The sequence below is a fragment of the Ahaetulla prasina genome, chromosome 18 (assembly GCF_028640845.1).
Source record: "Ahaetulla prasina isolate Xishuangbanna chromosome 18, ASM2864084v1, whole genome shotgun sequence".
NCBI lineage: Eukaryota > Metazoa > Chordata > Lepidosauria > Squamata > Colubridae > Ahaetulla > Ahaetulla prasina.
Window position 1 is genome coordinate 10,691,638 of NC_080556.1, and position 27,904 is coordinate 10,719,541.

Here is a 27,904-nt window from a genome sequence, read left to right on the forward strand (position 1 = left end):
GGTTGAAAGAGGAAAGTTAGCCTGACGAAGCTTTGCGCCTGAGTTTCAGACTCCCGGCGCCTGACTTCTCTGCAATCATTATCTCTCAGTAAAAGTCCCCTTTGAAATGCAAACCGTTTCCCGAGTTCCTACTTTCTTGGGAAGATAGTTGAGGCAGGTCCTTATCTGGGCTCTGTCAAGTAGAGATGGCAAGCGCCCAATGGCGGCTGCAGGGAGGCCTCCTTCGTTCACACCTCGGTCCGTTCTTTTCCCTAACGCAGCTTAAAGTGCCCATGGCCGACAAGCCCGGCAGCACGGTCAACTTCCGCAAGTTGTTGTTGAACCGCTGCCAGAAAGAATTTGAAAAAGACAAGGCCGACGACGACGTCTTCGAGAAGAAGCAGAAGGAGCTGGAGGCCGCCAACACCGTGAGTGTAGCTGGGGCCTCCCGTCCCTTCCGCCTGCTGAGGGTGGCTGCGGTTTCGGTGGCTCTTGCCTGGAAGGGAGGGAAGCCTTCCTGGCAGCCGGTTTAGGAAAGGGCAGTTGGGAACTGGAGGAGAGAAAAGCCCTCAGCTAACTGGTGTTCTGATCTAGGCTTCCCCAAAAACCACGAAGCAGAATCCTGGTCCCGACAAAACCCTTTATTAAACAAACAGTGAATTCCTCTCATTCACCTTCAGCAAAGTCTTTCAAGGGAGAATTTAGAGTCATAGATCTTACCTGGCTTGGAGAGCTACCAGGCTGATATCTTCAAAACTTGGCAAGGAGTCTCGGAGAGTCACAAACCAATTAGGCAAACTAGTTGTCTCTTGCCTCTGAGAGGAGCCTTCATCGTCCACCTGTGGCCTTACTCCTGAGTCGACCCTTGTTCCTTAGCTGTTCCCTTCGTCTGGCAGCTCTGCTCATGCCCACACTGGGAACAGGCTCCAGCTGTTCGTCTGCCTCACTGATGTCTGACTCCGAAGGCAGCTGATAACTGTCAGACGGCCCTGGCCCTCTCTCTGCCTCCGATGCAGAGCCCTCATCAGAGCCTTCCCCAGACTCCAGGACTGGCCCATGTTCCTCCCCAACCTCCTCACTGTCCGAATCTGCTGCCAGCTCTGCTGGCCGCTGGTGGGCCACAGCAGCCACTGGCTCCTTTGCTCAGGCCTCTTTCTTTGTGCCTTCCCCCCTCTCACCCACCCTCCAGCCAGAGGAGAGGACTCGGCTCCACGACGAACTGGAGGAGGCCAAGGACAAGGCCCGAAGGCGGTCCATTGGCAACATCAAGTTCATCGGGGAGCTTTTTAAGCTGAAGATGTTGACGGAAGCCATCATGCACGACTGCGTGGTGAAGCTGCTGAAGAACCACGACGAGGAATCTCTGGAGTGCCTGTGTCGCCTGCTGACCACCATCGGCAAAGACCTGGACTTTGAGAAGGCCAAGGTATATTACAATGTATTGCCCTATACATTGTAAGCCGCCTATACATTGTAAGCCGCCCTGAGTCTTCGGAGAAGGGCGGGGTATAAATGTAAACAAAAAAAAAAAAAGGTAGGGGCGGGCGGCCGGGGAAGCCGGGCCTCGGGATTTGCCAGAGGTCTCTCATCCCTGGAACGTGTGGGGGGTGGGAAGAGAGGAGGAGGCTGGCATTGGATGCGATCCCTTCCGTTCTCTCCAGCCTCGAATGGATCAGTATTTCAATCAAATGGAGAAAATTGTGAAGGAAAGAAAAACCTCCTCCCGAATTCGGTTCATGCTGCAGGATGTCATTGACCTTCGGCAGGTATGTGTCTGCTGAGGTAAGAGGTCGCAGATGGCTCCGGATTCTTCCCCTTGGCCCTTCCTCCTCCTCCTCCTCCTCCTCCTTCGGGGAGCGGGGTGGGTGGTGTGGCTCCAAGCCGGAGGCCAGAGGAGTTTTTCTGCCCTCCGGCTCTCCTGGGTCTGGCTTCCGGGGCGTGCTCCCCCTTCCCATGCCTTTGCCGGAGAGAAGAGAAGAGCCGCCTCTCAGTTGCCGCCGCTTCTTGCTTTCCTCCTCCCCTTCTCTAGTGCAACTGGGTGTCCCGGAGGGCAGATCAAGGCCCAAAGACCATCGAGCAGATTCACAAGGAAGCTAAAATAGAGGAGCAGGAAGAGCAGCGGAAAGTCCAACAGCTGATGACCAAAGAGAAGAGGCGGCCGGGTAAGGCGATTCGGTTTGGGGAGCGGAGCCCCCTTCCCCTGCAAGCCTCCCAGGGCCCATCTGGAAAGGGCGCTTTCCCAGCTGGGTCGGCACCATCAGCCCCTGGGTCTGCTGCAGAGCCTCCCAGGAGAGCTGCCTTCCAGCCTCTGGGGTGCGGTGGATTGGTGGAGGCCTGCACCTGGAACCGAGCTAAAGCTGCCTGACCCACCCACCCACCCCTCAACAGACAGGGCAAGCCTTTTACCCAAGACAATTTTCGACTCGTGCAGGTGTCCAGAGGGTGGAAGAGGGAGGCTGGAACACCGTGCAGGGGGCAAAAAATAGCCGTGTGCTGGACCCCACCAAGTTCCTTAAAATCACCAAGGTAGGTATGCAGAGAGAGATCCTTTCTGGGACTTGTAGCAGAATCTGGGGGTTGTCAAAGAAAACTAACCTGCCGGGGGGGGGGGTGCATTTCCGCATTGTCACAAGGACACTTTTGGGATGTGGGGGGGGGGAAGAGCTGAGTTTGAATTCGACAGAATTTGAGAATTTGAATTCTTAAAACTGTCCTTCTCGTTCAAGGAAGGCTTGCAGTGTCCTGTGAGAGCCCTTGCCCCTTCCTCTCTCACGTGCCTTCCTTCTGGGATGAGAAAGGGCAAAAGATTGGCACCGCAAGGCTGGGCTGGGTTGCCAGGGAGGGGAGCAAGGGACCCGCCCATCCTCTGGGTGCTCGCTAATCTGTCGCTCTGCCCCTTTGTAGCCCAGTATAGACGAGAAGATCCAGCTTGTGCCTAAAGCCCAGTTGGGCAGCTGGGGAAAGGGCAGCAGCGGTGGAGCCAAGGCCAGCGAGATCGGTAAGGGCAGTGCACATGGCCTGTGTCGTGCCATAGCTGGCTGTGTCCCCCTGGGCAACAGGGAAGTGGGCACTAAGAAGTGCCGCTTGTGGGAAAACTGTTGTGACCCAGACCCAAGTAGTTAGCAACAAACTTAAGTCCGTGATAAAATAAACTTTATTCGAACAGCTGGGAATTACCTCATTCCCGGCGTCGTTCAACTCAAAGGAAAACAAAGGCCTCTCAAAAACAAATCCTTCAGTTATCACAAACCTGAGTCCAATTAGGCAAACTGCCAAAAGGCCCTTCCTGATAAATGTCCAGAACACGGAGCAGAGGACGCAGCTACAACGTTGTTGTTCCGGCAAAGCTGAAACACCGGTGCTGGTCTGTTATTAAGCCTCATGGGAGGGGCCAATCATCTCTTGGCCCTACTCCCGAGTTGTCCTCTCTGCTTGAGCTGCTCTTGCCTTCTGGCAGCTCTTCTCATGCCTGCATTAGGAACAGGCTCCTCCTGTTCCTCTGCCTCACTACTGTCAGCCTCTGGAGGCTCCGGAGTCCGCACCTCACTCCCCGATGGCCCTGGCCCCACCTCTGCCTCTGACGCAGAGCCCTCATCCGGGCCTTCCCCAGCTCCAGGACTGGCCCATGTTCTTCCTCAGCCTCATCGCTGTCCGACTCCGTTGCCAGCTCCATAGGTTGCTGTCGGACCACAACCTTGGCAGGACCGGGCAAGGGGTTGGTCTTTGTTCTGAGGATAGGCCCTCTTCTCTCTGCGTCCTCTGCAGATTGTTTACGACCAAGTGCCACTAGCCTGAACCGCTTCTCTGCACTGCAAGCGCCTGCGTCGACTGTCTCCGGCACCACCCTGGAGCTGGATCCCCGCAGGGCCTTGACCAGGTAAAGCCCCCGGGGCTCCCGCTGGACGTGGCAAGAGTGGCATCTCTGGAGAGCGGGATGTTGGAACTGAGCCGCTGCCGAGGGTGGGGTCCTCCCGGGTCTGGTCCTTCGGTCAAGCTGGATGCTGACCTCGGGGCTAAAGCGCTAGGTCTCCTCTCGAGCCCTCCGGCTGCGTTCGCTCACCCCTCTGCGTTGCTTCCCTCCAGCCGGGGAAGCACCGGCCGAGAGAAGAACGACAACAAGCTGCCGCTCTCGGCCGCTTCCCGTCCCAACGCCTTCCTGAGGCTCAGTAGCAGCAGCAAAGAGCAGCTCTTGGACAACCAGGCTCAGGAGGAGCAGCGGAGGGAGATGCTGGAGACCGTGAAGCAGCTGACGGGCGGCCTGGAAAGCGACCGGAACAGCACGGAGGTGGAGAAGAGCAAAGCCAGGGAAGCAGGTGAGGATTCCCATCGTTCTTCCTGCAGGGGCCGGGCTGTGCTTTGAGGCTGCCTGTCCTGGATGGGAGGCAGAGAGGAGAGCTTGCCCGACGAGGGCCAGATGTTTGCTGGGATTCTTCCGAATTAAGGGCACCTTCCTTTGGTTTAAGGCAGGGGGCCTGCAACCTTAAATACTCAAAAGAGGCCATTTGGACCCATTTCCCACAGAAAACACCGGGAGTCACAAAACCTGGGTGGGCGTGCCCAACTCGACGTCACCCACTCCCACCCAGTCACATGACACCTCCCCAGCCACGCCTACCCAGGTTTTGTTGCTCCCAGTGTTTTCTGTGGGAAACAGGTATCACTCTCTGCCTCTATCTACCTACCTACCTACCTATCTATCTACCTATCTATCTATCTGAAAATCATAAAAAAGAGTGGGTGGCGTCTGACTATATATAATTAGCAAGTACAGGGGCACTTCGCTCCCGCTCTGGAGTATGGAGCGAGTCTCCATCCCCCTCCGTCACCCTTAAACCTCAGGCCAAGCAAGGAGTGACGTGGAGGGGAGGGTGAAGGGCGGGGCCAGCCAGTGGTGGTTTCAGCCGACAGGGAGCCACAGCAGGGGGACGAAAGAGCCGCATGCGGCTCCGGAGCCACAGGTTGCTGACACCCGGTTTAAGGAGAAAAGCAAGCAAGCGACCGCCTTGAAAACAACAGTTGCTTTCCCATTAAAACGATGAGATGCTTCGGTGCTCATCACAGTACAGTTAAGCTTCCTCACTCGCTGGGTCTGTTCTCTCCTCTCCCCCCCCCCCGCTCCCCCATCCTCAGTCAAGTCTGAAGCCCCTGTTCCTCACCCCCAAGAAAAGACGGGCTTGTCAGACGAAGAAATTGAAAGGAAGTGCAAATCGATCATCGATGAATTCCTGCATATTAATGATTACAAGGTAAAACGCAGTGGGGCTGTTGGGGGTGGGGGGGACGGGTCGGCTTTCTTTAATGGGGTGCGTATGGCCGGCCAACTCGTAGGCAGGCAGCAAAGGCTTAAAACCGGTCCAGGAAATAAGAAATAAGAAGCACGCCCGGCTTGAGCCGAGGCCAGCTCACAATCTTCCGGTGTGGCTCATCCACCCCTGGTTTGTTTGTTTGTTTGTTTGTTTTAATTTGCATTTATATCCCGCCCTTCTCCGAAGACTCAGGGCGGCTTACATTGTGTAAGGCAATAGTCTCATCCTATTTATATATTTATATACAAAGTCAACTTATTGCCCCCCCAACAATCTGGGTCCTCATTTTACCTACCTTATAAAGGCTGAGTCAATTTTGGGCCTGGTGGGATTCGAACCTGCAGTAATTGTAACTGCAGGCAGCTGTGCGTTAATAACAGGCTACATTAGCCTGGTGAGCCACTTCCCAGCCCTTTTAAGAAGGTCCCAGGTCTATGAGGCCAGCGCGGATGTCGGGCAGAGGGGGGCTTGAGCTCCGCCTGCGAAGGATGCCACCTCTCTTCCGTGCAGCTTCCTGGAGGGGCCGGCAGGCATCCAGGCTGTAGGGAAGCCCTACCACCCCCAGCCCCAGCCCTCCCTCAACCCGCTCCTTCCCGGTGTCTCTGCAGGAAGCCGTGCAGTGCGTGGAGGAGCTGAATGTGCCTGGCATCCTGCCCGTGTTCGTGCAAGTTGGTGTAGAATCCACCTTGGAGAGGAGTCAGATCACCAGAGACCACATGGGCCAGCTGCTCTATCAGCTGGTGCAGTCGGAGAAGCTCAGCAAGCAGGACTTCTTCAAGGGGTGGGTATCGGGCGCCCGAGAGCTTGTGCTCGTTCGCGGGTGCCAGCTGGAGGTGGCCTTGGCCTCAGGCACCCCATCCCACCTCCTGCCTGCCAACAGGCGTTTAACAGGCTTTGCCTTTGTGGCTCAGGTTTTCGGACACTTTGGAGACCGCCGATGACATGGCTATCGATATCCCCCACATCTGGTTATACCTGGCTGAATTGGTGACGCCAATGTTAAAAGAAGGAGGCATCTCTATGAGAGAACTTGTGATGTAAGCTGGGTTCCCTCTCCTTCCCCGATCCCCGAAGCTGGAACTCGGCGGGCCTCAGTCAGCAGAGCAGTGGGGTGGGGGAAGGTTATTTCTGCCGGGCCGGCTCTGGGTTGCCAGCTGACTTTTTCCTGCATGGCAAACCTGCCGAAGGGAGGGACTCAGAAGGGTTCATTGGCAAAGCTGCCTTCCTGTACGGCTGGGCTTTTATCCTCCAAGGGGATAAAACGGGCATTCTTTTGCGTCCTTTTCCGTTTCAGAGAATTTAGTAAACCTTTACTTCCTGTAAGAAGAGCCGGTGTTTTGCTTTCCAAAATATTGCACCTTCTATGCAAACAAATGGTAAGGGTGCTGGGTTGTTAGTCGGCCTCCGCAAAACCCCCCCCCCGACCTCTGCTCTCGCGGGAGAAGCCGGAAGGGCCCTCAAGGCTGAAGTCTTATTTGGCTAACGGAGAGGAGGAATCCATCCACGCCTGGGGCAGGATGGGGCTTGGGCGGCTCCTCCTCGCAGGGGTTCCAGAAGGAAGGGAGGCTTGCTGGGCTCCTGGGAGGCGGGTGCAGTGTCTCTCGGCTGGCGCTGGCTGGAGTGCACCTCCTAGAGTAGCCGTTGGCAGTGCTGGGCTAGCAGCAGTCCTAGCCCCCTCCATGGCCTTGTGTTGCAGAGCCATAAGAGAGTGGCAGCCTTATGGAGGGAGGCTGGCCTCAGCTGGAAGGACTTCCTGCCTGAAGAGGACGACGTCCACGCCTTTCTCCTGGAGCAGGTGAGGGGCTGGTTGGGTCTCCTGTTAAGGGGGAAAGGGGGGGGGGTTGGTTAAGGCAGGGGTGCTTGGATGGAAAAGCGAGCGGGTGTTTTGACCTACATAAAGCAGACTCCTTGTCCCGACAAAAAATCCCTTTTTATTAAGTTACTGTGAATTCCTCTCACTCACATCCAGCAAAGTCTTTCAAGGGAGAATTTAGAGTCACAGACCTTATCCGGCTTGGAAAGCTGCCAGGCTGATGTCTTCCAAACTTGGCAAGGAGTCACGAACGAATTAAGCGAACTAATTGTCTCCTGCAAATTCCCCTCCCCTTTTGCTCCTCTTTTATTCCCTCTGCGAAGGGCCCTTCATTGTCCACTCGTGGCCTTACTCCCAAGTCGACCCTTGTTCTTTAGCTGTTCTCTTTGTCTGGCAACTCTGCGCATGCGCACACTGGGAACAGGCTCCAGCTGTTCATTTGCCTCACTGATGTCTGACTCCGAAGGCAGCTAATAACTGGCATACAGCCCTGCCCCCCTCTCTGCCTCACATCAGAGCCTTCCCCAGACTCCAGGACTGGCCCATGTTCCTCCCCAACCTCCTCACTGTCTGAATCTGCTGCCAGCTCTGCTGGCCGCTGGTGGGCCACAACAGGGTTTGGTAGGGCCGCTGGTCAGAAAGTGCCCGTTGTTACGCTCTGCCTCCCGGATGGGTTGGCCTCCACCTTTCGGTCTGGGCCTGAATGTCTCGTCCTCACTCTTCTAACGTTGCAGAAGTTGGACTTCACAGAAACCGACAGTCCCAGTTCCTCAGAAGCACTTTCCCCGAGAGAACTCTCTGCCGAAGAGCTGAGCAGGCAGCTGGAGAAACTCATTGTTGAAGAAGAAGCCGGTGATGAGCAGATCTTTGACTGGGTAGAGGTATAAGACTTTGCCCTGCACACCCAGTGGGAACACAACAGGATAAGACCCCTCTGCCCTGCCTCTGTTGCAGGGGTCTCGAACCTTGGTTCCTTTAAGACTTGTGAACTTCAACCCCCAGAGTCCCTCAGCCAGCAAAGCTGGCTGAGGAACTCTGGGAGTTGAAGTCCACAAGTCTTAAAGGGACCAAGGTTGGAGACCCCTGACCTGCCTCCATCACCTCCCCGTCCTGCTCCTGGGAATTGCTTTACTTAACCTGAACAACAGTTGGCTAGTGAGATCGTATAGGTGGCCCAGTAAAAAACTGAGCTGTAAGGCTAGAAATTCAAATGGCTGCGATGTATGAGCCTAGCCAACTGCGGTGTAAAGATCAAAGGTAAAGGTTCCCCTCGCACATATGTGCTAGTCATTCCCGACTCTAGGGGGTGGTGCTCATCTCTGTTTCAAAGCCGAAGAGCCAATGCTGTCCGAAGACGTCTCCATGGTCATGTGGCCGGCATGACAACGCCAAAGGCGCACGGAACGCTGTTCCCTTCCCACCAAAGGTGGTCCCTGTTTTTTCTACTTGCATTTTTTTTTATGTGCTTTCGAACTGGCAGAAGCTGGGACATGGAACGGGAGCTCACCCCGTGACACGGCACTAGGGATTCGAACCGCTGAACTGCCGACCTTTCGATCGACAAACTCAGTGTCTTAGCCACTGAACCACCGTGTCCCTATAACTGCAGTGTCCGTCCGTCTGTCCGTCCCCCCCCCCCCCAAAAGAGGCCCTCTTAAATGCTCTGCAGTGACAGGCTTAATTCCGGCCAAATAAAGCGATTGGAGGGCAGAGGGGAGTGTCGGTTCTTCCGCCGCTAGAGCTAATTGGGCAGAAAGTATGGAGGGGGGGGTTCTTAATTCTGGCAAATGCTCTCCGGTTTCAGGCTAATCTAGATGAAAGCCAGATGAGTTCACCTACATTCCTTAGAGCTTTAATGACGGCCGTTTGTAAAGCAGCTCTTATAGGTGAGTAATGGCCACAACAGAATTCAAAGGTATGCCGGGTTTGGGGCACTCACATGCCTGTTTTTTTAAGGGATTCGAATCGTTGGCGCCTGTTCCTTATTAAGCACAAAGTGGGTTTCCGGGGTTTGAATTGCGCCCACAAAAAAGACAGTATTGTCGCCCAGGTAAGACTGGCTGCGATTCTCGATAACAGTGTCCTTTAGTTTTATTTTTTTCCTTTCTTAACCATTAGAACTGTTTTCTCTTGTTCCATTAAAATAGCAAAGGGAGTCTTTCTATATATTAACGTTGGATCTGGTCCACTGAGGTTACGGAAGTAGATTGGCCAGTGAGAGAGAGAGAGAGAGAGAGAAGGCGCAGCCGGGGGTTTCTGTTTTGTGGCTGCTTCTGTTTAGAGAAGGAGGAGAGGACAGAGCAAGCAGTCGCTCCCTCGGCGGGGCTTCTTGGCCACTCAGGGGACTTTGGATTCCCAGCCAGCTTTGGGACTGGGGGGACTTGGAGCGGAGGGTGGGGGGGTGCTGGGCAGGGCTCCACAGCCACCCGTTTCCCGACAATAGCTCAACCGATCGGCAAGGTCAAATGCTTTCTTGGAAGTTGTGAGGAAAAGGATGTTTGTGACTTCTTCTTCTTCGTTCCCACCCAGTGGATAGCTCTAGCTTGCGAGTGGATACTGCCGTTATCAAGCGGAGAGTGCCCATCTTACTCAAGTACCTAGACTCGGACACAGAGAAGGAACTACAAGCACTTTATGCACTGCAGGCATCAATAGTAAAACTTGACCAACCTCCTAGTAAGTATCCGGCGCGTGTCCGTGATTCGAATTAGTACGATGTAAATGGCTCGGATTGGGATTGATGTAAAGTGGCACCCGTAAGGTACCCCGGGGCTCCGTCGACGGCATCTGGAACAGCAATGGCCAGGAGCGGCGGGCAGAGCTCAAGAATCTTCTTGGCTGACGTAGTGTTGTGACCAAGGCCCAAAGTAGTGATTACCAAACACAATTCAGTCCTGAACAAACTTAGTTTATTAAAACAGGTGAGAATTAATTCATTCTCAGTTTTAGTCTAAAACAAAATTCTTAATAACCAGTCCCTCGGCCTTATCACCAACCTTTGATGTCTTTGGCAACCTGCCAAAGGCTTTTCTTGGCAAAAAAACCCACAAAGTTCAAGAGACACTGATTAGAAGCAATGGAATCAATGTTACTTTTCTACAAAAAGCCCAAGAGTCCTTGCTGCTCTTTTATGCCTTATGGGAGTGGCCAATCATCTTCTGGCCCTGCTCCCGAGTCATCCTCTTTGCTTGAGCTGCTCTTGCCTTCTGGCAGCTCTTCTCATGCGTGCACTAGGAACAGGCTCCTCCTGTTCCTCTGCCTCTCTGCTGTCTGCCTCTGGAGGCTCTGGAGTCCGCACATCACTCCCAGATGGCTCTGCCTCTGACACAGAGCCTTCATCTGGGCCTTCGCTTGACTTCAGGACTGGCCGATTGTCCTCTCCAGCCTCCTCACTGTCCGCTGCCAGCTCCGCAGGCTGCTGGCAGACCAAAACACGTAGTGTGGCTTTCATTCCAGGCAGAGGTCGCAGGGATTGGCCTTCGGCTTTCACCAAGACCTCTGGAGCCACCTGGAAGGCAAACTTTGTATAATCTTTCTCCCTGTTTGAGACCTTCTACCGATCTTGCTTGAAATCCGTTTACTGGCTGGAGGGGTCTGTTTGCTTGAGCTGCCCTTTCTGCTCAAACCGTGATAAATGGAGCAGGAAAGAGGGCAGTCTCCAGTGGCGGTATTCAGCCGGTTCTATCCGGTTTGGGCGAACCAGTAGGGGCAACTGTGGGATGCCCCGCCCACCCATGTGGACGTCATGATGTCCTATTTTTTTGACGTTTTTGAGGCTGCTACACGCACGGAAGATGGCGCGTGTGAACGGAGCAAGCGTGCGCGCACATTTGCAAACCAGTAGGGAAGGTAAGTGAATAGCACCTCTGGCCGGTCTCCTGACTAGGAGAGAAGGTTCTCTTTTTTTAAAAAAGTTTTATTTTTACAATCATATCAAATAATTCATCCAATGTACAGTTATATACAATTAGTCGGGCTTGCCCAGTCACCACCCCCCTTTTTAACACTCTTCCCTCTTCTACCTTCTTTTACTTTCCAGACCTTCCTCTCCTTCTCTTATCTACATCCTCTCCTCCCTCCACCCTACACCTTCCTTCTCCCTCTTCTCCCCTTCTTCCTTCCTCTTTTCCTCTTTCCTACCTCCTACTCTCTCCTCTTTTCTCCCTCCCCACTGTTCTAAAATGGTAACTATGCAGACCCGATCCTACATTAATTATATTTCTTCAATAATCCCTGTACATTCACCATCACTCCATCTCTACCAAACCCCCCCCAATTCCCCTCCCCCTTACCCCCCACCCCCCATCCCGACTTCCCAGAAAAAAATGCAGGGTATCAAAACTAACAATCATAATCCAAAATAATTCCTAAATTATAATCTCTAGTCACACCTAGGAGAGAAGGTTCTCGATTCCTGGGTGAAGTACGAGATGGAGCGTTCCGCTCTCCAGTCAGCCCTTCGCAAAATACGTCTCTTTCCCACTCTCTGCAGATTTGTTACGGATGTTTTTTGATTGCCTGTACGACGAGGAGGTGATATCAGAGGATGCCTTCTACAAATGGGAAAGCAGCAAAGATCCGGCGGAGCAGAACGGGAAAGGCGTAGCGCTCAAATCCGTCACCGCGTTCTTCACGTGGCTACGAGAAGCCGAAGAAGAGTCTGAGGATAATTAAAACTGAAATATACAAAAAAAAAAAAAAGAAAAGAAAACAAAAAACAATTTAAGTATTTTTTTAAAAAAAAAAGTTTCATGTCTTCGCCAATCACAGTGCAGCAAGGCCAATAACTCGCGCAGAATCCCCTATTTCCCACGTGTGCACGAGTGGGGAGAGGAAAAAAAAATAGTCACACACGCAAAGGCGATCATGGAGGACAAAAAGTACTTGAAAATTCAAGTCCACGCAAACCTGAGGGGCAGGAGCACTAAACCAAAATACATCTTATTATTTATAGAAACTATTTTCTGTTTTAATCTTTTTTTTTTTTCATTTTTAAACAAGGACTCATACTTTTAAGAAGAACAAAAAGCTGTTCAGACAAAAAAAAAAAAAAGAAACCTGAGAACTATAATTTATTATTTTAAGAACTGCAAATGTCAGTGTAATTTTTAAATTTGCAGTTTCTGTAACAAATTGTATAATAGACAACAACAACAAAAAAAGCAGAGAAATAAATTTCCCTCCCTCCTTTCAGATCCAACCTCAAGTTTTGTTTGAAAACACAGTTTTACCTGAGTCATAACTTCTAAAGGGGGTGTGTGTGTGTGTCAGGAATAATAAGATGGGTAGATGAGGGAGAGGAATTTTCAGGGGAAACAAACAAGCACCCAGATCTTTCTGCCTGCCTCTCGGGTTGCTTCCGAAATTTAAGAAAAAAGAAGCCAAATATATATATATATATGGGGGTAACGTTGGACCTAAGGAATTGCATATCAGAAAACGGTTGTGGACCAGACTGCCTGGAGAATAACTCGTTCAAAACGGTCCTATCCCTGGACGCCGAAGGAAAAAAAAAGGCCTAGCGATACTTAACAGAACCTTTTAGAGCAACTTTTAAGGCTTGTAAAATACATAGAACAAATATTTAAAAAAACAAACAAAACACAGCGGCGGCAGCAACGAAATTTGACTCCGTACTATTCTTTTCACTTTCAAAATATACAGAACCAAATAAAGAGCAACCTTGCAAGTTTTAAAAGCACAAGGAAGTAGCTTCTCTTTGGACGGCAGCGCAGAGGCGCGCTTGGCTGCTTCTCTGCTGCGGAAGGACCCACATTGGAGGTGGGGCTTGCGCGTATGGTCACTGTCTAGGCAAGTGGAGGGGGTGTGTGGAAGAGTTATGACTCCCAGGCCTGAATAAAGGAGGTAGGTGGTCGCTGACAGGGCAAGCTTTGCTTACACCATTTTCCTTATCTTTTTTTGGGGGGGGGGGTCATTATGTGGTGCCATTCAACATTGAAAGGGTGGCTAGAAGAATATCGGTGCCCTTTTGTGTGTGTGGTGCATGAAGTAGTTGGTGCACAAGGAAGATTTGCAGATCAGGGTGGTGATCTTGGGGGGTGGGGGCGCTCGCCCAGCTACATCTGGGCACCAGTGAGGCTGCCTAGTCGCCTAACTCAGCATGCAGAACATCTCGCAGGCAGCCCATGGAGCAAAGCGTGGACAGACCCAATGTTTTTTGGGGCGGGCGGCGGAAGCCCCTTCCAAGGATCGGGGGCGGCGAAGCAAAAATACACGCGTTGATTTTAAAAAAAAATCGATTTTTGCACTTTGTGTAAGTTAAAAGGTGTTAAGAATCTCGATGAGAAATAACCCGCCACGCCCACCAGGCTCTTCCGGGGAGCAACTTCCGCCCATAAGACGGCGGCAACTTCGGTAACGTAAGGGTGGGCGGAGCCAGCTCAGCGCGCATGCGCCTTTTTCTTTTTTTGCGCTCCCTCTCCCTCCCCCCGTCGCCTCAGGGCAAATTTCTCTTCCAATTCCCGCGTCAAGCGGCGGGACCTTCGCTGGCCCCGCCCCCGCGAAATATTTTGTCGCGCGTGAGGAAAAGGTGTCTAGTACAGAGCGTGCGGGGGGGTGGGAAGGAGGGAAGGAAAAAAAGAGAGAAAGAGAAAGCCGTGCGCGTGCGCAGTCCGCGCGCGGCCCGAGCTTCCCCCCCCTCCCCAATCGGCGAGAGAACACTGTGCGCACGCGGGGGGAAAGGGAAGGTCGCTATTGGCCGCCTTGTGCGGCGCGCCCTCGCCATTGGGTCCTTTCGGCCGCGACGGGCCCGCCTCTTCCTACTTGTCGCCGCCGGGACTTCCGCCGTTCTAGTTGTGTGTGTGTGTGTGTTTGTGTATGTGTGAAGTTGTTGAGGGGAAAAAAAAAAAAGCTTCCATTCGCCGCCGCCGCTGCCCCGCTTTGTGCGCCTCAGCTCGCCAGGGGGGCCCCCCGAAGGCGCGCGGTGAGTGAGTGAGGGAGGGAGCGAGCGGAGGAGGGGGCGACGGTGGCCGAAGAGGGCGGGGCCGCGGCGGGGCTGAACGGCGCCGACGGGACCCCCCGCGGGTCTGTCACGGAGAAGCCCCGGCGGCCTCTTTTCTTCCCTCACGCACACCCGCTTTCTGGCCCCGCGGTCCGCGTCGCTGCCGCAGAAACCGGGCCCTCCCTGACAGGCGCCGGGCAAGGCCGCTTCCCGCCTCGGAAGCCCTTCGGCGGGGTCGAGAGCATCGTCGAAAAGCGCGCGCGAAGCTCCTCGGCCGGGGCAGCTGAGGAAAACGGGCCTCGCTCGGGCTTCCCCGCCCGCCCTGAGGCCCGTTTGGAGGGAAGGAAAAAAAGAGAGAAAGAGAAAGCCGTGCGCGTGCGCAGTCCGCGCGCGGCCCGAGCTTCCCCCCCCTCCCCAATCGGCGAGAGAACACTGTGCGCACGCGGGGGGAAAGGGAAGGTCGCTATTGGCCGCCTTGTGCGGCGCGCCTCGCCATTGGGTCCTTTCGGCCGCGACGGGCCCGCCTCTTCCTACTTGTCGCCGCCGGGACTTCCGCCGTTCTAGTTGTGTGTGTGTGTGTGTTTGTGTATGTGTGAAGTTGTTGAGGGGAAAAAAAAAAAAGCTTCCATTCGCCGCCGCCGCTGCCCCGCTTTGTGCGCCTCAGCTCGCCAGGGGGGCCCCCCGAAGGCGCGCGGTGAGTGAGTGAGGGAGGGAGCGAGCGGAGGAGGGGGCGACGGTGGCCGAAGAGGGCGGGGCCGCGGCGGGGCTGAACGGCGCCGACGGGACCCCCCGCGGGTCTGTCACGGAGAAGCCCCGGCGGCCTCTTTTCTTCCCTCACGCACACCCGCTTTCTGGCCCCGCGGTCCGCGTCGCTGCCGCAGAAACCGGGCCCTCCCTGACAGGCGCCGGGCAAAGGCCGCTTCCCCGCCTCGGAAGCCCTTCGGCGGGGGTCGAGAGCATCGTCGAAAAGCGCGCGCGAAGCTCCTCGGCCGGGGCAGCTGAGGAAAACGGGCCTCGCTCGGGCTTCCCCCCGCCCGCCCCGAGGCCCGTTTGGAGGGAAGGGAGGGGGAGGCCGGTTTTGCCCTTCCCCGCCATAGGAAGCAATTGCTCCGGTCAGAATCCCCGGAGCTTTCCCCCTCCAGCAACAACCCCCGGGAGGCGGCCTGGATTCCTGGCTGTTAGATGCCGCTTTGGATGAGGTGGGGGGGGGATGGGATGGGATGGGGGGGGAGGGAACTGACCCTCCTCCAACTTGCCCCCCCCTCCCTCTAAATATTTCGTTATTCGCATTTATTCGTTCGTCAAAGATGCACGAGATAGGCAGGTATAAATTATAAACTACCAGCGAATATAAAGGCTATATAAATTTATTTATTTTTATTTATTTTATTTGCATTTATATCCCGCCCTTCTCCAAAGACTCAGGGCGGCTTACACTATGTCAGGCAATAGTCTTCATCCATTTGTATACTATATACAAAGTCAACTTATTGCCCCCCAACAACCTGGGTCCTCATTTTACCTACCTTATAAAGGATGGAAGGCTGAGTCAACCTTGGGCCTGGTGGGACTTGAACCTGCAATATTGCAAGCAGTTGCTGTTAATAACAGGCTGCATTAGCCTGTTGAGCCACCAGAGGCCCTATGAGCCTGTGCAACCTTTGCAAAAAAAAAAACAACACAAAAAAACCCCACAATTGCCTCCCACAGACTTTAGGTGTGAAAGACACCCCCCCACCCCCAGCCTTCCCAGAGGCAGTTTGCTTGCTCTTTTTAAAAGATTTTTAAGATTTTTTATATTTTATTCCCGTTTCCAGAGACCTCACGTATTTTTAATACCGGCCGACTTGAGACTTGGATGCCCGCAGAGAGGATTCAGATGCTCCTTTGGTTATCTTTTAGCTTAGGATCCCACCTCTCTTTCTTTCTCACCCCCACCTGATTTATCACAACTGACAGCTCCCAATGATGTGATCCCTGCAGGGGTTTCCTTTTGGGGAAAGGGATATTGCTGCTGTCGTGAGGTTTTTTTTTTATTTTATTTTTTCATTTTTTTACTATGGGGGTAGGGGGATGGGGAAAGAAAGTTGTTTACTTTGCATTTGTTGAGGTAGGGAGGGGGGGGCTTGTTTTCTTTCCAGGTCTAATAGCCTTGCCTGCATTATGTAGAAGGTGGTAGTGGGTGGGTAGAGAAGGGGGGGTTGGTTTCTGGCCGGCAAGGCAGGCCGTCAGGAAAAAAATAATAATAGCCCTTTGCAACTTGGGCTTTCAAGCTCTTCAGACTCAATTGCATTGCTCGGTTTGGTGTGTCTAGCGCTGATGCTTCAGAGGATTATTTTTTTTTTGGGGAAGGGCAGAAACGGTTGGTGAACGTGGGCAAAAATGTGAAGCAAATACTGTCTGTGTTAGAAACAGAGCTATGGTAAAGAGAAATCGGATGTAAATGTGAAGGTTGCATTGCGCTTTTTCCTCAGGGTTAAATGGGCTCCGTCCTTGAAAAGGGAGCACAAACAGATTATTATGGGTTGTTTTTTTTCCCCCAGTCTTTTTTTTTCTTTTTTAAAGAAATCCAATCCTGGAAACTTCATTTATTTATTTATTTATTTTAAAAAGACCCATCCTGTTTCACATCATTTTATTCCGTTTAGGAGGAGGATGGGAAGAGGCCTGCAGCCATCCTTATTAGAATTGTAATCCTTAAAAAAAAATTTTTTTTTTGTATTGTTTCTTTCATCTCGGTTAGAATGGGGGGGGGAGTGTTGCCTGGCATCGTTGTTTCCCCCCCCCCCAACTTGGATTCCTGAGTGTCGTATTTCACCTAAGTCATATTACTCTGCCATCCTACCCTTCCCCTCTGCTGTTTATTAAAGGGCCTCTTTGGAGTCTGATCTGGGGTGGCCAGAGGAGATGGTGACAGCTTTGGGGTTGTTTATAGAACTTGCAGGGTGCCCTGGGCTCGGTTGGAATACAGCATCTTCTGTTGCTTTTTGTTTTGTCTTTTTGGCTGCTTCCGCTTTGCTCCCGTTTCGGGTGAGGGTTGGCCTGTGTGTCCCTCTGACATATGAATGCCCCATGGTCGGAACTTGCCTGAGTCTAGCTGCTTCCTCCCTGCTGGGTCCCCCTCGAGGGAGGGTGCACCTGTTCTTGGCCTCCCCTCCCCTTCCCTTGCTTGGCTGTGTTGTGTCCTGCATGATGTCTTACCTTGCTAGCAAAGGGAGTCGGTTCTTGGAAGCGGTTTCAGCTTAGCTGCCTAACTTTAAGTAACAGCCAAAAAGGGAGCTGCTGCTTCTCTGTGACTACGGTGGTTGTTGTTGTTGTTTTAATTTTGTTGTAACTCAAGCCAGGTGAAAGGGAGCTAAATTTGGTTTAAGATACGTATTTTTTTTTGTTTTGTTTTGTGTCCTTGTTCTTGATAACCTCCTTTCACACCAAATCTTTTTTTTTTTACACTTCTGTTAGGAAGTCCTCCTTTCCCTTGAGGTTAAGCCCTGGGCCTCCAAAGTGTGTTCCCCTCACCTTGAGGCTAGCCATTAATTTTAAATGGCGACTGAGCTGTCTGAAGCCGATCCCGCACACCGTAAGGCAGTTCCACTCTTAACAGGAGCTCCCCTGGACAAGTTGAGTGAGGTAGGGGCTGACCCCTCTCCACGCTTGCCCCCTGGATTGGCCCTTTGCAAGGGCCCTTGTGCTCTTTCTTCCCTCTCTCGCTTCTAGGAATCTCAGCTGGGCTCCATCCGCCCTTCCTTACCAGGTGTTGACCCCCTTCCTTTCCTGCTTCCCCAGTGCTTCCCTCCTCTCCCCCCCTCCTTCCCCGTGTCGTTCCGAGCTGGAGCAAAAAAAAAAAAAAAAACGCTTGTGGAAGTGGATGCAGAGGAAGCTGTGGACCCTCCAACCCGCTGATGATCCCGAAGCACAGTCACCTGTCTCCTCAGATGGGCAAGCTGCTCAAAGGAGAGGTGGCAGTGGGGTTCTCCTCAGCCTGTCGGGGGGCCCTCCTTTTCCGGGCTTCTCGTGACGCTTTGCTCCCTTCCCAGACAGTCGAAGACGGAGCCATGCCGATCCGCCGAGCGGTGAATGCTTCTTCTCGGGAAACTCCTCCCAAAAGCAAGTCTGCTGAAGCTGAGGAAACCAAGCCAGGTAAAGAGGGGTTGTTTTTTCCCCCCACCCACCCCAGTCTCACCTTGACCGCTGGGGGTGTGGGGGAGAAGGGGTGACAATCTTAGCAGGTATATGTGGAGATTACTGTGCTGGGCCTCCTGAGTCACTGCAGAGTCCTTGGCTCAGGTGGGGAAGGGGTGAGCGTCTTTTTCAGGCTGTGCACCAAGATGTTTGTAGCACTTAAAAAGAGGCCCAAAAGATTTAATTCCAATTTAATTCACTCACTTTTATGCCGCCCATAAAGGGGATTGAGTTAGCTTCATTACGTTGCCTGCATGCTCTCGGTTGTAGTTTTGTTAGCGCTCCATGGCTTAGGGCCGGGCTACTTACGGGACCGTCTGCTGCCACCGACTGCCTCCCACCGACCTGTGCGCTCTCACAGGGAGGGAATCCTTGGGGTGCTGTCCGCCAGGCAGTGCCGACTGGCGACACCCAGGGGAAGGGCCTTCTCTGTGGGGGCCCCCACCCTCTGGAATGAACTTCCCCTGGGACTCCGTCAACTTCCCGACCTTCGAACCTTTCGCCGCGAGCTTAAGACACATCTATTTATTTGCGCAGGACTGGGCTAGGATTTTAATTTAATGTAGTTTTAATGGGGTTTTATTATTTTAATTATAAATTTTAATTCGGCCTTATTTAATAAGTTTTTTAATTAGTGTTTTATTTTGTATTTATATTTGTGTTTTTAATAGGCTGTAAACCGCCCTGAGTCCCTTGGGAGATAGGGCGGTATAAAAATGTGATTAAATAAAATAAAATAAAAATAAATAAATAAAATAAAATAAAATAAATAAATCGAGCAAGCCTTGTTGGCCTGAGCCAAAACGTCAGATCCACCAGGATGGCACCTTGCCGGTTGTTCTGTCCCCCCTCGCCTCCGTCTGAGTGATGGCTTAATTAGCCGGCACTATCAGCTCTGGCAGCAAACTAGTCTGCCAAGTGTCTCTGTTATCTCCCTTGATGCCGATGAGTCACCCAGGAACAAACAGTACTTCAGCTCTAGTTAAGCAGTTGATTTGCTTGCTACGAAGAGGCATAGCGGCCCTTGCTGCTTTTATATCCTGTGGGGTGTGGCTCCATGACTCAGCACTTCCTAGGCCTGCCCCACCCCTGCTTCTGTTGTTCTCGCCTCTCCTGCCTACGAAACCTAGGGTCCAGCCAGGCCTGATTGCCATCAGCTGGGTCTGGAGGCGTGGCCTGGGGGGGGAAGAGTCAGGGGCCGGAGGCCTCATTATCTCTTCCACCTGGCCTGCCTCTGGCTCCTGGAGCTGAGCCAGGGAAGCCAGTGTTCCAGAGGTAAGTCCTGATGGCCCTTCCCCCTCTCCGAGTCATTTTCTGACAGGGGCCCGGCTCTGGGGGGGGAGGGCGCAGACACAACACCGGTGTTCTGCCATTGATCGAATAAGTGAAAGGGGAGAGGGGGGAGGATGACAAATGAGCAATAAAAAAGCTGTATACTTTTATTACGGGGATTAGGGAGGTGTGGGGGGGAATTGACAGTTGAGGAAGAACAGAGCAGTTTGGAATCTGGTTGATACCAGCTGCCCTGGCATTTTCAAGGTCATTTGCCCCAGTGTGGAATTTCACCAGCCCTAAACATCTTGGGGAGTTTCTCAAAACATGAGGGCGGTGCTGGATTGGCTGGTGTTTCGGTTTTGTATTGAAGCGTGGGAATTTTTGTAGATTCTGCTGGACTCTCCTGCAATCAGCATCCCTTCGTGAAAGCGCCTTTTCACCTCAAATGGGATGGAGAGTTTTACTTCCCGTAAGAGGCAGGTCCGACACAAAATATGGTTGCCCTGAGCCCCTGTCATGCCCCGCTCTTGCCTCCTGAGCTCTAAACTTCTTTCCTATGCACATGTCTTTGCCGTTTAGAGCCTTGTTTGACAGGAGGCCTGGTAGTCAACTTGCCAGCACTGTGTGGAGCTAGGAGTGGGGAGGGGCAGTCTGAGACCTGAGGCTTATCAGTGGGAGTTGCAGCTGTAGGACAGAGCAGAGGGAGCTGAGGGGGAGGACTGCAGCTCTCCAGCTAGAGGGATTCTCTTATCCCCCACTTAACCTTGTTCCGCTGGAGTTGCCAAGGCCAGATCTTAGAGGATCTCTGCAGGGGATGCGTGGGCCCTTTGCTCTTCCCAGGCGGCTACGCCTGGCCTTGCTGGAAAGCCCCAAGGTCCCGTCTTCCGCAGGGAGTTCCTGGTCTTTTGCCACTGCTTGCCCTCTTTCCTTCAGAACCAGATGTCAGCTCGGAGGAATCCGCCTCCACCGTGGAAGAACAAGAGAATCAGGCACCCCCGGCTGCCCCCACCGAGACAGAGCAGCCGAAGGAGGCCGAGGAGGAGGAGAAGGCAGATGTGAAGCCTGCCAAGGAAGCCAAGAAGGAGTAAGAGGCCTGGGGGAGGGGAGATTTAGTGACAGAACCTGTGTCATGGTCAGATCATTTTCTCCTTCGCCTGGACTTTCAGACCGCCGCTCACCACCGCAGGGAGACGGAACCAATGCGTTGGTTCCGTCCCAGGCGCCTGATGGACCCCGAGAGGTTCCTGACGGAGCTTGGGCCGTTCCCTGAGGATCTTGCCCACGGCACGGCTGAAGAACTAGTTACGGCTGGGGCTTTGGACCGTGTCGTGCCTTTGCGGCCTCTGATCTCAATTGGCCCCTTGGTTCTCTGAGGAGCTGAGAGAGATGAAACGCCGGAGAAGACGCCTAGAGAGTACCTGGAGGTCCAGCCGTTCCGAGGCTGATCGGACACTAGTTAGGTCTTTTTCGAAGACCTACCTAGTGGCACTGAGGGAGGCGAAACGTTCTTACGTTTCCACCCTCATTGCGTCGGCAGATAACCGCCCGGCCGCCCTGTTTCGGGTGACCTGCTCTCTCCTTCATCAGGAGGGGTGGGATGACCCCTTGCAGGGACGTGCCGAGGAGTTTAGTGGTTATCTGTACGATAAAATCGTTCAGCTTCGGGATAGTTTGGACCAAAATTGCGATGATCCAAGTGAGATGACAGAGACGCGTCTTGTTGAGGTTGTTTGGGATGAGTTTGATTCTGTGGCTCTCGAGGACGTGGACAGGCTACTGGGGAGGTTACATGCCACTACATGTTTACTGGACCCGTGTCCCTCCTGGCTGGTGCTGGCCACTCAGGAGGTGACACGAGGCTGGCTCCGGGGAATTATAAATGCTTCATTGTTGGAAGAGGCGGTGGTGAGACCCCTCCTCAAGAAGCCTTCCCTGGACCCAGCTATTTTGGGAAATTATCGTCCAGTCTCCAACCTTCGCTTTGTGGCGAAGGTTGTAGAGAGTGTGGTGGCATGGCAGCTTCCCCGGTACCTGGATGAAGCTGTCTATCTAGACCCGTTCCAGTCCGGCTTCCGGTCCGGATATAGTACGGAGAGAGCTTTGGTCGCGTTGGTGGATGACCTCTGGAGGGCCAGGGATAGGGGTTGTTCCTCTGCCCTGGTCCTGTTAGATCTGTCAGCGGCTTTTGATACCATCGACCATGGTATCCTGCTGCACCGTTTGGAGAGCTTGGGAGTGGGAGGCACCGTTTATCAGTGGTTCTCCTCCTATCTCTCTGACCGGTCGCAGACGGTGTTGACAGGAGGGCAGAGATCGACCGCGAGGCGCCTTACTTGTGGGGTGCCTCAGGGGTCGATTCTCTCGCTTCTCCTGTTCAACATTTATATGAAGCCGTTGGGTGAGGTCATCAGTGGCTTTGGGGTGAGTTACCAGCTGTACGCTGACGATACGCAGCTGTACTTTTCCACCCCGGGCCACCCCAACGAAGCTGTCGAAGTACTGTCCCGGTGCCTGGAAGCCGTACGGGTCTGGATGGGGAGAAACAGGCTCAAGCTCAATCCCTCCAAGACGGAGTGGCTGTGGATGCTGGCACCCCGGTACAGTCAGCTGCAACCGCAGCTGACTGTTGGGGGCGAGTCATTGGCCCCAACAGAAAGGGTGCGCAACTTGGGTGTTCTCCTGGATGGACGGCTGTCGTTTGAAGATCATTTGGCGGCCGTCTCCAGGAGAGCTTTTTACCAGGTGCGCTTGGTTCGCCAGTTGCGCCCCTTCCTTGACCGGGATGCCTTATGCACGGTCACTCACGCTCTTGTCACTTTTCGTTTGGATTATTGCAATGCTCTCTACATGGGGCCACCCTTGAAGTGCACTCGGAGGCTTCAGTTAGTTCAGAATGCAGCTGTGCGGGTGATCGAGGGAGCCACATGTTGCTCCCGTGTAACACCGCTCCTGTGCAGTCTGCACTGGCTACTTGTGGTATTTCGGGTGCGCTTCAAGGTTTTGGTTACCACCTTTACCGGCTTAGGGCCCGGGTACTTACGGGACCGCCTGCTGTTACCTTATGCCTCCCACCGACCCGTACGCTCACACAGAGAGGGTCTCCTCAGGGTGCCGTCCGCCAAGCAATGCCGGCTGGTGGCCCCCAGGGGAAGGGCCTTCTCTGTAGGAGCACCTACCCTCTGGAACGAACTTCCCCCTGGTTTGCGTCAACTACCTGACCTTCGGACCTTTCGCCGTGAATTGAAAATGCACTTATTTATTCAAGCGGGACTGGCCTAAATTTTTTAAACTTTGTGAATTTTAAATAATTTTAATTGGGGTATTTTTATGAATTTTATGGGTTAAATTTGATGGTTTTATATTTTCGGCCATTTATAGAATATGTTATTTTAAGTCTCTGTTTTAATTTGTATATTGTATTGTTTTTAAAATCTGGGTGTACACCGCCCTGAGTCCTTCGGGAGAAGGGCGGTATAAAAATTTAAATAATAAATAAATAAATAATAAATAAGCAGGAAGGCCTTGGTGGGAGGGAAGAGGGAGATGGGCTGCAGAGGCCAAGAGGGACGATGGCCCTTGCTAGAAAGGACCCAGTGTCCACTATATGCTTGCTGCCCCCACAATACAATCCACGCCCCTGTGATCCAACTGCTTGGCATGGGGGCTCAAAGCCCCCTTGGCCACAAGTTGCTGCTTCAGTCCACTGGGTGGCGCCTCATTCTCTTCCCGTTGGGATAGGGGACTGACCCACACTTGGGGCAGTGCCATAGGTTTCTCTACTGGCTGACCAGCAACTGGGACTCCCAGATCCACCATCTTCGGCTTGGCGCCTCTCTGGCATCCTGCCATCAAAGGACCAGGGTGTGGTGGGAGGGGGGAGGATGGAGGGAGACAAATGAGTAATAAACCTGTAGGCATCTCTGTGGAAATTTGGAGGAGGGGGAGGAATGATAGCTGAAGAAAAGCAGATCAGGGTGGAACCGGTTTGCGCCAGGCATCTTCGAGGCGGTTTGCCCCGAGGGTGGAAAGTTTCGAGGCCACAACATCTCAGTGTTCCCAAAACATCTCGGCGGCATCGCATTGGCTGGGGTTGGACTGGTCACGGCGGAAGGGCTGGGAATGAAGGAAAGAGTTTTGTGCTGAGGCACAGGAAACTCAGATTCCACCTGACTTTACTGCAACCAGCATCTCTTCGTAAAAGCACCTTTCACTTCAACCAAATGGGAGTCGAGGGTTTCTCTTCCCTAAGGGATTGGGCTGGGACAGGTCTGACAGGGGGCACCTTCTAGCATGGGTTTGCTGGTCTAGTCATGTCCCTTGGACGGGAGACGCAGGGTCGTACTGTGGGAACGGGTTTTCAAGAAAGGCAGCTGCCGGCTCATTTCTGCCTTGGCCTACCACCAGGCCACTCACCTCTATTCTCGTCCGCAAAGGGAGAAGGATGCGGAGAAGGAGAAGGAGAAAGAGAAGAAAGTGAAGAAGACCATTCCCGCCTGGGCCACTCTTTCGGCCAGCCAGTTAGCCAGAGCGCAGAAACAGACACAGATGGCAGCTTCCTCTCGGCCCAAGATGGATGCCATTTTGATCGAAGCAATCAAAGTGAGAATAGGAGCGGTGGCGCTGTGCTGGGCTGTGCTGGGCTGGGGGGGGGCGCAAAGACTTCTCAACGATTTGGCCGCCAAGACGGATGCCAGGTGGGAGCTGCCCACATGCTTTTCTCACCCTCCCCAGGCGTGCTATCAGAAAGGCGGGGCGTCGGTGGTCGCCATCCGAAAGTACATCATCAGCAGGTACACTTCGCTGGACCTGGAGCGGAGGGGGTACCTCCTGAAGCAGGCCCTGAAGAGGGAGCTCGAGCGGGGGGTCATCCGGCAGGTAAGGACGGGGTGGGCTCTTGGAGCTACAGACACTGGCCTGGCCTGGCCTTGAAGGCCACTGACGTTTGAAGGGCAAGAGCAGCTCCTGCTTGGCTTCTGGGATGAGCCACCCCACCCCAGGGAGACCCAGCCAAGTCTGCGCAAAGCCAGTTTCCGCCCCACCCCCCACCCCCACTTTCTACTCCATCAACTTGCATTTGGAGGAGGTTTTGCTTCCAGCCTGACCGCCCTCCCCCCCTTTTTCCCCCCTGCGACAGGTGAAAGGGAAAGGAGCGTCTGGAAGCTTTGTGGTGGCCCCCAACTCAGGGAAAGCGGGCTCCAAGGCCAGAGACCGGAAGGTAAGTCCGGCGGGGTTAGCCGTGCGCCAGAGCCAGCAGGGGAATTCTGCTTCCCTCGGGGAGGGTGGCGGGGGAGGTAGGCCTTCTTCCGAGGAACTTCCATAGACGTTCCACAGGTGCAGCCCCTCACCTGGATGGTGGAGGAGGGAGGGGCACAGTGGCCACTGCAGCCTCTGACCTGATGGAAGACGGATGGAAGACCGATTGAAATGGCTTGCCAGCTTCCCGGGGTGGAGCTTCATGCCTTCCGGCTCGTTTTCCTTTTCAGCGGAGCTTGTCAGCCTCCAGCGCAGAGCAGCACGTGAAGCTGGAGGACGTTCTCCCGCTGGCCTTTACCCGCCTCTGCGAGCCCAAGGAGGCCTCCTACAGCCTGATCAAAAAATACGTCGCCCAATATTACCCCAAGCTGAAGGTGGACATCCGGTAAGCCGCCTGGAAACGGGCATGACCACCGTGGCCAAGGGGGAGCAACTCTGAGCTCCCGGGGGGGTGGGGGATGGGTGGGAATCTGCCCTGCCCTTTTTGCAGGACCAGCCAGCCAGCCAACCTCTCTTTGGCTTCCCCTTTAGGCCCCAGCTGCTGAAGAATGCCCTGCAGCGGGCAGTGGAGAAGGGTCAGCTGGAGCAGATCACGGGCAAGGGTGCTTCTGGCACCTTCCAGGTGGGTAAGGGAGGCTTCCCCGGGAATTGGGGCCTAGCACGGATGGTGGGGGGGGGGGCAGGCTCTTTCTCTCTGTCTCTCTCTTTCCCCTCCCACCTCCTCTCACCCGAGTCGCCCATTCCTCCTCCTTGTGTGCGCCAGCTGAAAAAGTCGGGGGAGAAGCCGTTGCTGGGCGGGAGCCTGATGGAGGACGCCATCCTCTCCGCCATCGCCGCCATGAACGAGCCCAAGACCTGCTCCACCACCGCTCTCAAGAAATACGTCCTGGAGAAGCACCCTGGCACAAACTCCAGCCTCCAGGGTAGGACCAGTGGCAGCGCCACCGGGGAAAGGCGCTCGGCCACTCTGCTGCTCCCCAGGTGGCTGGTGCATTCTCCCACCCCCACCCCCACCCCCGGGGGAACCATCTCCAGTTCAGGCCTGTCCAAAACGGCATCCCGTCGTCCTCCGGCCTTTTAAAATCCTGCTGGATGGGATCCTTGGGCTTCTGGGTGCCCACCAGCTTGCCTGGCTCTGCCTTGGATTTGGAGACTTGGCACGGGGCCCTCTGGAGTGGGCTTTCTGACGCACGCCCCCCATCCCCCCCATACCGTTTTTTGTGCCCCCTGCAGTCCACCTCCTGAAGAGGACTCTGCAGAAGTGCGAGAAGTACGGCTGGATGGAACAGATCTCCGGGAAGGGCTTCAGTGGCACCTTCCAGCTGTGTTTCCCCTACTATCCAAGGTGAGTCTGGGGCCGCTGGGGCCCGGCACTGCCAGATCCCTCCCTCCCTCCCTCCCTCCCTCCCTGCCTGGCGGGGGGGTGACCTCCGGCCTGCTTATTCCTTCCTTGTTTAACTGCTAGCCAGGATGGGCTCTTCCTCAGGGTGACCTCTCTTCTTTCCTCCCACCTCCTCTCACCCGAGTCGCCCATTCCTCCTCCTTGTGTGCGCCAGCTGAAAAAGTCGGGGGAGAAGCCGTTGCTGGGCGGGAGCCTGATGGAGGACGCCATCCTCTCCGCCATCGCCGCCATGAACGAGCCCAAGACCTGCTCCACCACCGCTCTCAAGAAATACGTCCTGGAGAAGCACCCTGGCACAAACTCCAGCCTCCAGGGTAGGACCAGTGGCAGCGCCACCGGGGAAAGGCGCTCGGCCACTCTGCTGCTCCCCAGGTGGCTGGTGCATTCTCCCACCCCCCACCCCCCACCCCCGGGGGAACCATCTCCAGTTCAGGCCTGTCCAAAACGGCATCCCGTCGTCCTCCGGCCTTTTAAAATCCTGCTGGATGGGATCCTTGGGCTTCTGGGTGCCCACCAGCTTGCCTGGCTCTGCCTTGGATTTGGAGACTTGGCACGGGGCCCTCTGGAGTGGGCTTTCTGACGCACGCCCCCCATCCCCCCCATACCGTTTTTTGTGCCCCCTGCAGTCCACCTCCTGAAGAGGACTCTGCAGAAGTGCGAGAAGTACGGCTGGATGGAACAGATCTCCGGGAAGGGCTTCAGTGGCACCTTCCAGCTGTGTTTCCCCTACTATCCAAGGTGAGTCTGGGGCCGCTGGGGCCCGGCACTGCCAGATCCCTCCCTCCCTCCCTCCCTCCCTCCCTGCCTGGCGGGGGGGTGACCTCCGGCCTGCTTATTCCTTCCTTGTTTAACTGCTAGCCAGGATGGGCTCTTCCTCAGGGTGACCTCTCTTCTTTCCGTAGCCCCGGCATTCTGTTCCCCGAGAAACAGAAGGAGGACAAGGAGGAAGAGGAGGAGGAAGAGGAAGAGACAGATGATGACGATGACGAGGAGGAAGAGGAGGAGGAAGAGGAAGAAGACGAGCCGCCTCCAAAGAAGAGGTAGGTGCCCCACAGATCGGGGGGGGGGGTGGCCGGCCGTGGGCAGCCTGGGCATTACAGGAGGGGGTGGTGAGAGCCAGGTCAGGCTGACCGACCGGCAGAGGGGATGCCCCGTCCTTTGGTGGGGCTCCGATGCTTCTGTGTTTCCGCACCGGCGACATTCGGCGGGCTGAGATCTTGTGCTCCCCTGGGCAGGATGCCAAAGCGGCCCCCACCCAAAGCCCGGAACAGAGCCCCTCCCGTGGTGAAGCGACGGGAGGCCAAGCCCGCCGCCCGGAAGGCTCCTCTGGCGCACCGTGGAAAAGCGAAGCCTCCGCCGCCGCCTCCTCCTCCTCCTCCTCCTCCTCCACCCCCCAAGGCTAAGAAAGGCAAAGCCGTGCCTCCCCGGCCGGCTGTCAAGAGCCTCTCCAGCACCAGCCCGGCTGCCAAGAAGAAGCCGGCCGCGGCGGCTGCGGCAAGCGCCAAGCGGGACCGGAAGCCTTCCGGGAAGAAAAGCAAGACTACCATGCGGAAGTCGCTGAGAGCAAAGAAGTAGCCGGTGGGTGGGTGGATGGATGATGGGCAGGGGCACCCCTTCTTTTATAAGTACAGCCCCCCCCCCCGTTCTGTTTGTAATTTAGTTCTGAGGCTTCACTATCTCTGTTTCCCCTTCTCCCCTCTCAGCAGTGGAGAACCACAGCACCCCACCTTCTCCCC

General features: G+C 54.5%; 2 protein-coding genes across 7 annotated transcripts in view; both read left to right on the forward strand.

Moving 5' to 3' along the window:
* The window catches only part of EIF4G3 (eukaryotic translation initiation factor 4 gamma 3), a 72,924-nt gene extending 60,633 nt beyond the window's left edge, over positions 1-12,291 (forward strand). The window contains exons 21-37 of the mRNA XM_058161504.1: positions 261-407; positions 1,169-1,405; positions 1,641-1,745; positions 2,009-2,141; positions 2,411-2,505; positions 2,884-2,977; positions 3,745-3,856; positions 4,063-4,292; positions 5,110-5,225; positions 5,894-6,066; positions 6,197-6,322; positions 6,580-6,661; positions 6,982-7,080; positions 7,833-7,979; positions 8,903-8,984; positions 9,628-9,774; positions 11,591-12,291. Coding sequence (XP_058017487.1) covers positions 261-407; positions 1,169-1,405; positions 1,641-1,745; positions 2,009-2,141; positions 2,411-2,505; positions 2,884-2,977; positions 3,745-3,856; positions 4,063-4,292; positions 5,110-5,225; positions 5,894-6,066; positions 6,197-6,322; positions 6,580-6,661; positions 6,982-7,080; positions 7,833-7,979; positions 8,903-8,984; positions 9,628-9,774; positions 11,591-11,772 — 2,307 coding nt within the window. The 3' untranslated portion in view covers positions 11,773-12,291. The remainder of the gene's footprint in view (positions 1-260; positions 408-1,168; positions 1,406-1,640; positions 1,746-2,008; positions 2,142-2,410; positions 2,506-2,883; positions 2,978-3,744; positions 3,857-4,062; positions 4,293-5,109; positions 5,226-5,893; positions 6,067-6,196; positions 6,323-6,579; positions 6,662-6,981; positions 7,081-7,832; positions 7,980-8,902; positions 8,985-9,627; positions 9,775-11,590) is intronic.
* Positions 12,292-12,941: 650 nt separating this feature from the next.
* Positions 12,942-27,851, forward strand: HP1BP3 (heterochromatin protein 1 binding protein 3). 6 transcript variants are annotated; one of them, XM_058161495.1, is made up of 13 exons: positions 15,883-16,083; positions 17,519-17,686; positions 18,094-18,196; positions 20,447-20,597; positions 23,947-24,112; positions 24,245-24,388; positions 24,648-24,728; positions 24,997-25,151; positions 25,298-25,388; positions 25,530-25,689; positions 26,000-26,111; positions 27,071-27,208; positions 27,404-27,851. In XM_058161495.1, exons 2-13 carry the CDS (start codon positions 17,600-17,602, stop codon positions 27,741-27,743), a joined length of 1,728 nt encoding a protein of 575 aa, XP_058017478.1. In that variant the 5' UTR covers positions 15,883-16,083; positions 17,519-17,599; the 3' UTR covers positions 27,744-27,851. The 6 variants fall into 6 exon arrangements, with proteins under 6 accessions (XP_058017474.1, XP_058017475.1, XP_058017473.1 ...); XM_058161491.1 differs by lacking the exons at positions 15,883-16,083; positions 27,071-27,208; positions 27,404-27,851 and adding an exon at positions 12,942-12,963 and having other exon boundaries at positions 26,000-26,122; XM_058161492.1 differs by lacking the exons at positions 15,883-16,083; positions 27,071-27,208; positions 27,404-27,851 and adding an exon at positions 14,608-14,625 and having other exon boundaries at positions 26,000-26,122.
* The last annotated feature ends 53 nt before the right edge of the window (positions 27,852-27,904 follow it).

Bases quoted from the DNA above. Each gene is read 5' to 3' on its own strand.
- HP1BP3 (XM_058161495.1), top strand. From the start codon at position 17,600: ATGGCGACTGAGCTGTCTGAAGCCGATCCCGCACACCGTAAGGCAGTT. The intron at 24,113-24,244 runs GTGAGAATAGGA...CACCCTCCCCAG, and splicing joins TTTTGATCGAAGCAATCAAA to GCGTGCTATCAGAAAGGCGG. The intron at 25,690-25,999 runs GTAGGACCAGTG...TGCCCCCTGCAG, and splicing joins CACAAACTCCAGCCTCCAGG to TCCACCTCCTGAAGAGGACT.